Source organism: Onychostoma macrolepis, chromosome 14 (genome assembly GCF_012432095.1).
Source record: "Onychostoma macrolepis isolate SWU-2019 chromosome 14, ASM1243209v1, whole genome shotgun sequence".
In the NCBI taxonomy this organism is placed as follows: domain Eukaryota; kingdom Metazoa; phylum Chordata; class Actinopteri; order Cypriniformes; family Cyprinidae; genus Onychostoma; species Onychostoma macrolepis.
Window position 1 is genome coordinate 2,461,290 of NC_081168.1, and position 10,692 is coordinate 2,471,981.

The 10,692-nt window shown below is 38.0% G+C and overlaps 1 protein-coding gene across 1 annotated transcript; it reads left to right on the forward strand.

Moving 5' to 3' along the window:
- Positions 1 to 3,099: 3,099 nt before the first annotated feature.
- LOC131553285 (uncharacterized) lies at positions 3,100 to 9,434 on the forward strand. The gene is made up of 6 exons (XM_058797841.1): positions 3,100 to 3,254; positions 5,734 to 6,069; positions 8,280 to 8,513; positions 8,708 to 8,779; positions 8,861 to 8,953; positions 9,040 to 9,434. The coding sequence occupies exons 1-6, from the start codon at positions 3,209 to 3,211 to the stop codon at positions 9,114 to 9,116; spliced, it is 858 nt and encodes a 285-aa protein (XP_058653824.1). The 5' UTR covers positions 3,100 to 3,208; the 3' UTR covers positions 9,117 to 9,434.
- Positions 9,435 to 10,692: the final 1,258 nt, after the last annotated feature.

Here is a 10,692-nt window from a genome sequence, read left to right on the forward strand (position 1 = left end):
CTCTCTCTCTCTCTCTCTCTCTCTCTCTCTCTCTCTCTCTCTCTCTCTCTCTCTCTCTCTCTCTCTCTCTCTCTCTCTCTCTCTCTCTCTCTCTCTCTCTCTCTCTCTCTCTCTCTCTCTCTCTCTCTCTCTCTCTCTCTCTCTCTCTCTCTCTCTCTCTCTCTCTCTCTCTCTCTCTCTCTCTCTCTCTCTCTCTCTCTCTCTCTCTCTCTCTCTCTCTCTCTCTCTCTCTCTCTCTCTCTCTCTCTCTCTCTCTCTCTCTCTCTCTCTCTCTCTCTCTCTCTCTCTCTCTCTCTCTCTCTCTCTCTCTCTCTCTCTCTCTCTCTCTCTCTCTCTCTCTCTCTCTCTCTCTCTCTCTCTCTCTCTCTCTCTCTCTCTCTCTCTCTCTCTCTCTCTCTCTCTCTCTCTCTCTCTCTCTCTCTCTCTCTCTCTCTCTCTCTCTCTCTCTCTCTCTCTCTCTCTCTCTCTCTCTCTCTCTCTCTCTCTCTCTCTCTCTCTCTCTCTCTCTCTCTCTCTCTCTCTCTCTCTCTCTCTCTCTCTCTCTCTCTCTCTCTCTCTCTCTCTCTCTCTCTCTCTCTCTCTCTCTCTCTCTCTCTCTCTCTCTCTCTCTCTCTCTCTCTCTCTCTCTCTCTCTCTCTCTCTCTCTCTCTCTCTCTCTCTCTCTCTCTCTCTCTCTCTCTCTCTCTCTCTCTCTCTCTCTCTCTCTCTCTCTCTCTCTCTCTCTCTCTCTCTCTCTCTCTCTCTCTCTCTCTCTCTCTCTCTCTCTCTCTCTCTCTCTCTCTCTCTCTCTCTCTCTCTCTCTCTCTCTCTCTCTCTCTCTCTCTCTCTCTCTCTCTCTCTCTCTCTCTCTCTCTCTCTCTCTCTCTCTCTCTCTCTCTCTCTCTCTCTCTCTCTCTCTCTCTCTCTCTCTCTCTCTCTCTCTCTCTCTCTCTCTCTCTCTCTCTCTCTCTCTCTCTCTCTCTCTCTCTCTCTCTCTCTCTCTCTCTCTCTCTCTCTCTCTCTCTCTCTCTCTCTCTCTCTCTCTCTCTCTCTCTCTCTCTCTCTCTCTCTCTCTCTCTCTCTCTCTCTCTCTCTCTCTCTCTCTCTCTCTCTCTCTCTCTCTCTCTCTCTCTCTCTCTCTCTCTCTCTCTCTCTCTCTCTCTCTCTCTCTCTCTCTCTCTCTCTCTCTCTCTCTCTCTCTCTCTCTCTCTCTCTCTCTCTCTCTCTCTCTCTCTCTCTCTCTCTCTCTCTCTCTCTCTCTCTCTCTCTCTCTCTCTCTCTCTCTCTCTCTCTCTCTCTCTCTCTCTCTCTCTCTCTCTCTCTCTCTCTCTCTCTCTCTCTCTCTCTCTCTCTCTCTCTCTCTCTCTCTCTCTCTCTCTCTCTCTCTCTCTCTCTCTCTCTCTCTCTCTCTCTCTCTCTCTCTCTCTCTCTCTCTCTCTCTCTCTCTCTCTCTCTCTCTCTCTCTCTCTCTCTCTCTCTCTTCTCTATCTCACACACACACCTAAAGACATTTTCTCTATTTAGGCCATAATTAAGCAGTTATAAATGTATCTGGTATATGCATGTGTTGTTTGTATGTTTCCTTATTATATCAGCCTAGTTACCACTCGTTATTCGTATTAAGTAAGCTCTAAACACTCATATTTAGAGGTATGAAGGTATCTCTGGTTTAATACCTTTCAGATGTATCTTTCTTGATATCAAAATGATCTGCTCTTTATTCCTCACACAATGATGTACACTATGTGATCATGAAATGCATCACACTATTTTTACTGTACTGTGGGGAAAATTACACCAGTCTCCAGATCAGTCGTAAAACATGCAAACGAGGTGTCAAGTGGGACAAAGAACATTTTCCCGCTGAAACTATGAGCCTTGTTATTGGTCAAACTAACCAAAATGGGTGTTACAGGGAAACAGATAAAACTTCTCCCGCACCAAAAGCCAACGCTTCTCTTAACTGTCGGTGCCCCGGAGACACACTTATCACCTTGGAAACCTCACGGCTCCCCTTCCGGGGGAGTCCGATCTTCTGGAAGTTTTAAACTCAGTAACTTTGTCAACTCACTTGGACTAATCACCCATGACTGGAATGACGAAGCTTTCACTCCTAAAGGAATTCATCAGGAATCTACGCACCAGGATGCTTTACTCAGCTCCCACAAAACCCATGCAAGTAACCGCTTGTTAACTATCTAGATGCGCTTCTAGGCTTCGACCCCTTTTAATTAAGGTGATGTGATTATCTGATGGTTCGTAACAGGTTGTAGTCAGCTGATGTTAAAATCCTGCCATACTCTCTCTCTCTTCTCTCTCTCTCTCTCTCTCTCCCTCTCTCTCTTCTCTATCTCTCTCTCCATGCCTTCCTTGCGTTGGCAGCCATGTTTAATGTGTGTATGTCTGTGTCTAGTTCTATGTTACATGTTCCCCTGTAGTGTAGTTTAATAAACATCCATATGTATTCACACTTGGTTGTCTGTGTCTGCTGCTCTCAGAACGAAGTCACTTTAACGTCCGGTCTTGCTACAATGCTCGGAGCAATGCTTCAGTAAGGAAATTATTTGTCGTGACCAGAGGAATAATTTTCCTTAGACTCAGAAGGGTCCGTACTGCGGACGAACTAATCATTTTATTGTACTATTAATACTACAGCTAATTCCTGAAGATGGATATATAATTGATAACCCTTCATGATTAATTATGTTCATCTCATAAAGCAAATATGCTACAGTACCTTATTTACCTCTACAGGGTCCATATTAGTACGAAAAACGGTACATATTAGTATCTTTTGAAAAGGTGCTGCTCCTTGTGCGTTTATTTCTGAGAGTGTAGGGTATCTGGTGAAGGTTTGAAATCCCAAATAATCTTTCTCCATCTTTCTCCCTCCAGTGATGGGCCTGATTTCCCAGTTATTAACCTCTTTAGACAATCCATGTTAAATTCTAGCTAGCTGACTAAAATTACAACAACATTATTGTTGCAACAAGCTACAGTATAATATAAATGTTACTTCTTCTTTTACACATTTCTCTTAGTTTCACTTTAATGTTTTAGATGTATTGTAGTACAAACTAACAGCATAAGAGGAAACTTCCTCTTCAGATATTTCCTCATTGTTCTGTGAAGACGCTTGTCTCGATGAGATCCTGAACACAGATGATCTGAAGCAGCGTCACACTCTTCTGCTGGGATCGAGCTCTTCTGGAAACTGGACTTTAGAGAAATGATGCTCATCTTTGGACTGATGCTGCTGCTGCAAACTGCTGCATGTGAGTCACTTTCACATCAAACTCATCTTATCATGCTGATCAATCAGATCCATCCCAGAAATAAAAATGTAATGTTAGAGTCTGCAGTGATCTAACAATAGAGGTTTCTGATCTTGACTGTGTGTATTAGTGGAGTATTACGTGTTTTGCTGCTTTTTCCTTCTTACAGCTCTCTGTCTCTAACTTCCTTTTTCTCTCATTCAAATCCACTCTGTTCTTCTCTCGTCCCTCCATGCTTTATACAATTTCTTATGTATCTTTGTACTCAAAGCTAAACATAAAAGAAAAAAAAAAGTAGTTTTGTGTATTTTTGGATAGTGCATAGTTGTACATGTGCATTTGTCTCTGCTGTAAAGCAGTGCTCACTTCTCACAGATGCTGTTCTGGTTCATCTACTTGTTCTACACCCTGAATGTATGCATTGTGCACATTTCGTACAATTGTGGTCTTTGCACTTGACCGTTTGTCTACTTTATGATGTATTTCCTGTAGTTGGCTGAAGTGTTCAAGCAGGAAGGAAGTCCACAAATACATTTTACACTCTGTAAAGACTTCACTTGAAAAAATGCAACTAAAGTTTTTACAGAGCTTTATTTAATCAATTTTGTACATGTAATACTTTACACTTTAAAATAATCTTCGAAGTATCTGTCCAGTAGTCCCTATGAATGATAATTTAATTGTGGTGCTTCTAATTAAGTGATAAAAAGCAGTTTGACAAACATTTGACAAAATACACATCCATCTCCAAAAAGTGCAACGCTTTCCATTTTACTCAAATTATGTGTGATATCAAATTAAATGAACTTACACTGCAATGTTTTCATGCACGTCTCAGGATTGTGGGGCACGTGAGTTTCTGAAGGTGATGAATGATGGGATGTGCTTCGTCTCAAACACGGCTTCGATGCAGTATTAGTGTGGATTTAGTTTGCGAGAGCAAGTTGACGGCGTCTGCAACACGGATATATGAATATCTGTATAGACTTCAGCAGATGATTTTGTTAAACTAACACAATACAAGACGAAGGTGTTAGCTAACATGACATTAAAACGTTACCATAGTTTGAAAACCTGTAATGTTGAGATAATACATATAAAACACAAACCAGCTCTTTCTAATCTGTGAAAGTTTCTCATTTCTTCAGGAGATTAAATCTCTGAAATCTCGGAGACACCCAACTGTTTCAAACTGTTTTTGTTTGTGAAACTGAGCAAAACGGACAATACTGAAATATTGTGTTTAAAATGTAACACAAGATTAAATCATTAATCAAAATCATTATCAAATTGCAGATATTTGGGAAAAACAGCACTCTTACTCGTGTGATTATTGCTAAACCTGTTATTTGATGTAAATATAAGACACAAACCCGTACAGTTTTGTCATATTTTAGTGGCATTCTAACACGCTTCATCGTGCAGTCAGTCGTCCTGCATCATCAGCAACTGCATCAATAAATTTAACACATTATTTCCATAATTAATCGCACCAATTAACACATTAAACCAAAAGCCCTAGTTGCAATATTTCATTAAAAGTCTGCAGTGATCTCTTTTCTGGTCTTAACAGTTTATTTCATGAGTTCGCCTGCCCATCATGTCCTGATGGTTTATGGTAAATGAACTTGGCTTGCTGTCCTCAATAGAGGCTCGAACCCGAGCGTGTTAAAAAAGTGACTGGAAGAGTGAATTAAATTTGAATACAATAAACATTTAGATTTGCTTTTTGACTGAGAACATACAAAAAAGCTGATATTCCAGTGTCAAACAGACACATACTGTATATATATATATATATATATATATTTTTTTTTTTTTATAATACACTCTAAACTGAGTTAAATGTGTCCAGTATGATTATGTTTAGTATCCTGAGTCTGTTTTGATGTGTTTCTTCAGATGATCTAGAAATTGATGGGGTTTTTTTATTGGCACCTGGTGGCTTTTTTTGGTATAAGGCCTAAACGAAATTGCATATGAACCTTAATTTTTTTTTTTATATCAACTTCAAATTTGGAACAAAACTTATGAAGACATATGGCTTTAATTTTATAGCAATTTTGTATTTTGAACTATTTTTAAAAATATTTATTTTATATAAAATAAAATAAAAATAGTACAATACATTTTCTTTACAGTAAATTTAAACTTCTATAACTTTAGTACTTTCATTTTATCAAATTATTTCACTTCTGTAATATTCTGCTAATTGTCTTCTTTAAAAAGAGACCAACCTTACGTCTGTATTCAAAAGCGTTCATGAATTATAATAATTTAAGTTTGGATAGTGCACTTTCTGGTGAATTTTCAAATATGGGGATGACAGTTAAGGGGTTAATTTAGTGAGTACAGTTTAATTCTGTGAATGTTTGTGTAATTTGTGTCTGATATTTATTCACGATGTCTTTAGATTTTGGTACATTTCATTGTGTGTGTGTGTGTGTGTGTGTGTGTGTGTGTGTGTTGTGTTCTTCAGGTCTGGATCAGTTCTGCAGGTTTGGTCAGTCTGATCCCTGTTACGCAGCTCTGGGACACAAACTCAATCTGCTGATGGTGCTGAACACTAGTAAATATGACCTGAAGATAATAAAGAGAATAAACAACACAAAAGATGATCCAGTTTGTAGAGTAAAGTATGGCAGGATGAGGATGAGTGAATGTGATCTTTATAATAACAGACCTGAAGTGACAGTCATTAATGGGACTCTGATAATAAACCGTGTGATCAGAGCAGATTCAGGGAATTACACATTAACACTCGATCGCTCAGACGGCACAGTAACATCTGGAGATCTTCAAGTGATTGTTGAAGGTACAGAAACTCTCTCATCAGACTCATTACAATCTCATGTTCTCCAAAGATCTCACTCTCATGCAAATGAATCAGTTGAATCTCTGTGAAGGTTTTTATTGCAGCTCATTATTAAATATCTGGAAGAATTTAGTCAAATTCATCTGCACTTTTCATGTATAAGACTATTTTCAAAATGAAATAGCAGCATGTTGCTTACTGTATACTGCTTTAAAATGACACGTGAAAGAATTTCAAACAATCATCTGCTGCATTGTTGTCACATGACTAACCAATGCTGTGTGTTTAATAACTGTCGCCGTCCTGTATATGGGACGCCTAAGTTTACTTCACTATATTATGATTAAATCCTAATGTAATCATGACAAACTATATATCATTGGAAAGGTCTAAGACTCCTAAATGGATATTTTACCAATTTGTTTTATTACAAATTATGTATGAACAGTAATAGATTAATTTATGACAAGAGTGCACCAAGAGTCTATGATAAATCTACATCATAACACGAGTTCTGACCTTTGTCACAAAAAGTCTTTCATTTGTTGCCTTTTTTAGTACATTTTTTAGTAATCATCATAAGTGAGCTTAAAATCTCAAAATTCATCCAATGGAAATCGTTTTGAAATCGGACACTGCGTTACCATAGAAATGGTACTTCAAAATCTTTTAGCAAGCTCCTCCCCCTTAGCGAGCGGATAATCTTTTATAATCTTGACAAAATACAAATCGTTGGAAAGGTCTGAGTCTCAGGATTCCATATTTGGTTGAGATAGATGTAATATTGAGAGAGAAATTTATAGATTCGTGACAGAAATGCATTAAAAAAAAAAATTTGTTGTTTTTTTTTTTTTTGATTGGCACCTGGTGGCTTTTTTTGGTATAAGGCCTAAACAAAATGCATATGAACCTTAATTTTTTTTTTTTATATCAACTTCAAATTTGGAACAAAACTTATGAAGACATATGGCTTTAATTTTATAGCAATTTTGTATTTTGAACTATTTTTTAAAATATTTATTTTATATAAAAGAAAAGAAAAGTAGTACAATATATTTTCTTTACAGTAAATTTAAACTTCTATAACTTTAGTACTTTCATTTTATCAAATTATTTCACTTCTGTAATATTCTGCTAATTGTCTTCTTTAAAAAGAGACCAACCTTACGTCTGTATTCAAAAGCGTTTATGAATTATAATAATTTAAGTTTGGATAGTGCACTTTCTGGTGAATTTTCAAATATGGGGATGACAGTTAAGGGGTTAATTTAGTGAGTCCAGCTGTCAGATAAAAACTGGTTTAGAAATATCTTGATATAATAGGTGTGTTTGACTTGATGCGGAGCTGCGCAGACCGATCGGTGTATGACGTCAAAGTACCGCGAGAGCGTTTAGAGAGCTGATCGCTCCATACGCCCTGTAATCACTCTCGCGGGACTTTGACGTCATACACCGATCGGCCGCATCAAGTCAAACACACCTATTAGGCTTCTTCGAGATGAACTATACTCGCCTGCCACCGGCTGGAGTGTGGAGACGTGGAGACGTCAAACCGGACACTTTCTGCTCCCGGTAGTGACGCTCTCACAGTGTTTGCACACTCTTATCACAGATAAAGTTAATTAAATGCTATATTTGTCAAATACAAAACGTTTTTATGAGCAACAGAAACACCTTTTATGTACTGCTTAATACAGCGCCATCTGTTCATGAATGAAGTTCAACATAAACATATTTAAATACCAGTAAAGTGGGGGTATATATGCTTTTATCAGTGTTTTTGATTAAAAAAAAAATGACTCAAGATAACAGTGCGACTACACTAATAAAGCTTTTACTGTTATAAAAACACAGATTTGTGAGCATTATTGGAATTGAATTGTTAGAATAAACATGCAACTCATCTCGTGCTTGTCATCACAGAATCTGACCAATGAGGATAAAGTGTGTCGTCATCAAGGCTCTCGCAGCCGATTTTGAGCATCTGCAGCGCCTGACCTCGGCGGCTGGTCTCGTTTTGCTCTCGCGGTACTTTGATGGCACATGTGATCGTAAGGCGGATGCAGCGCTGATCAAAGTCGAACAAAAGTTCTAACCAGAATGCATTGCTTTTGTCAGGCGGCAGTCGATCTTTGCGGCGCCGCATGAAGTCGAACAAGCCTAATGAGTGGAGAAAGAGTCATGTGACTGTGATGTGTCCCTCCCTCCAGCTCCTATTGGCTCAGTGGAAGTGTCAAGCATCTGCTCCTCCAGTGGGGTGATGAGGGTGTTCTGCTCCTCTGAGGGGGATCAGCTCCTCTACAGCTGGACTCTGAATGGAGATCCACTGATGGATGGAAACAGCAGCATTGATCTGGATGAGGGAACTGATGGAAACATCAGCTGCAGCGTGAAGAACCACGTCAGTCACGCACAGAAGACCATTAGAGCCAAACCCTGTCCTGGTGAGCTTTTAATACATGAATGTCCACATATATATATATATATAAACCAGAGCAACTGATAATGCAGTTCTCTTAATTGTACTCTTAATTCTTGAAAAGCATCACTAGTTTGTTTCAGCTTGATCTCAGCAGTGAATTGTGTTGATGTGGTTCAGAGAGAAAGCAGCTGATTCTGTGCTGATGCTTTATTACAGGAGCAAATACTGCCACTGTGACCTCTAGTGTGACCTCTGCAGTGACCAGCAGCACACAGACATCAGAATGTGGTACGAGTTTAACAAACACACTCCTGGAAACATGAAGGATGGGTTTGTTTTGTGTCTAATGGTTGTTGTTCATGTGTTCAGTGTCTGTGGTGTTTGTGCTGGTCTGGTGTTTCCAGCTGATGGTTCTGTTGGGTCTGTTAGGAGCTTTTCACATCTACATGAGACACACGTCAGGTGAGAGACACTTATCATCATTATAGATTTGCAAATGCAGATATTAAGAGTTTGATGATGATGATGATGATAATGTGATGTTTTAGGAGAGAAACAGGAAGATCAGAAAGTGAGGAAGAGAAGATTTAGAGAAGGACATGAACACACAGCAGAAGATTCATGAGAGCAGCAGCAGATCATCACATCTATGAGAAATGACTTCATAATCTCACAGATTCTCACATTAATCCAGCTTTTACCTGTCGACTGCAGATCTTATAATATAAAACCAAGAAATTAATTAAAACCAGGAGATATTAATTAAACCAGATTTTCTATAGTTTTAGTAATGAAGATTATTTTCTGGACGTTTGTCTTTTGTAACAGTTTAATTGCTTATATTACTTATTTGTCTTCACGCTTTGACTGAACTAGCAGTGCTTTTATATCATTAGATGAAACCCCTTCTGATCATCACTGATAAAACTGTTATTTCTCTGAATCAGATCTGTCACATTGTGTTTATTTTCATATATTATGCTCATACAGTTTTTTTTTTTTTTTTTTTAACATAGTCAACTATGGAATTATATTATTCCTGTTTTGAGTTTTTAAAAAGTTTATTTGCAGTTAGATGTGATCTCTTTTACAAAACTATGTGTTTAAAACATAAAATTGCATCATGTGGGGAATAGTTTGAGGACAGTCGCTGTTCTTGAGGTAAATGAGGTAGAGTGGGGTAAAATGCACCCCAGTCTGACAAAGCAAAAAAATAAAATAAAAATTAAGAATATAGTCAATAATTATGAATTACAAAATTATAATAGTCTATTTGAAAAAAAAAAAAAACTTAGCTGATGGTAACTGGCTAGCTAACTAGCTACCTGATGCTAACTTGAGGTAATTTTTAAATATTAAGTCCAAATATTTGTATTCAACCAACCAGTTAGAATTCATTTGATGTTCAAACAGAATAACTACAGTAATTGTTCATTGCCCCCTGGGGGTGTTTTACCCCTATGTTTGAGGGAAAAATTGTCATTCTGAAAATATAATTATATTTGTATTAAATAACACGTACTCTCTATCTACAGACTCTACTGTTCTCATATCATATATAACTGTGACGCTCTTCTTTTTTTCTTACTGCTGAAAATGAGATCATTTACTGTGAAATCTGTTTTCTCTCCGGTTCATCACCAGTGTGAGCTTCACGATGAAAACTACTACATCACTCTTGTCAACGTAGTCCATAGTTACAATAAAAATGTATCTTGACTTTATCTTGCGGTTATTTTGGGAAATACAGTAGGGGGGGCGTTTTCCCCCAATCTACCCTACATTGTTTTCCCTGCAAAATCTGACCCGACGTCTGAAAATATAGATTATTTGCAGGCATAGCATAGTGAGTCAAGAAAATAAGTATAAAAATACAATAGCCTACATCAAGCACAAAAATGACGTTTTGATATACTTGCTCATTTAATGAATTAATGATCCGTTAATGTTTTGTTGATTATTAATGAGCAATTCATTAATTTTAACTAAAAAACATCTGTAATGTAGCTTTAATGATAAGTTAAGTTCAGATAAATCAGATTAAACTCATTTTAATCCTGTTGTTCTGAATGAAATGAGATCAGGGCTGCGTTCAGCGCCGACAAAACGGTGCAAAACGTTTATTAACCGGAAACGGTGGTGTGTTGAACACTGTTCTGATGACGCAAGAGTTGCAACTACGGCAGCTGAGAAGGTCTTTG

Excerpts from the sequence above, each read along its gene's own strand:
- LOC131553285 (XM_058797841.1), top strand. The coding sequence starts at position 3,209 with ATGATGCTCATCTTTGGACTGATGCTGCTGCTGCAAACTGCTGCAT. Across the intron at positions 8,780-8,860 it reads CACACAGACATCAGAATGTG|TGTCTGTGGTGTTTGTGCTG; the intron begins GTACGAGTTTAA and ends TCATGTGTTCAG. Across the intron at positions 8,954-9,039 it reads CTACATGAGACACACGTCAG|GAGAGAAACAGGAAGATCAG; the intron begins GTGAGAGACACT and ends GTGATGTTTTAG.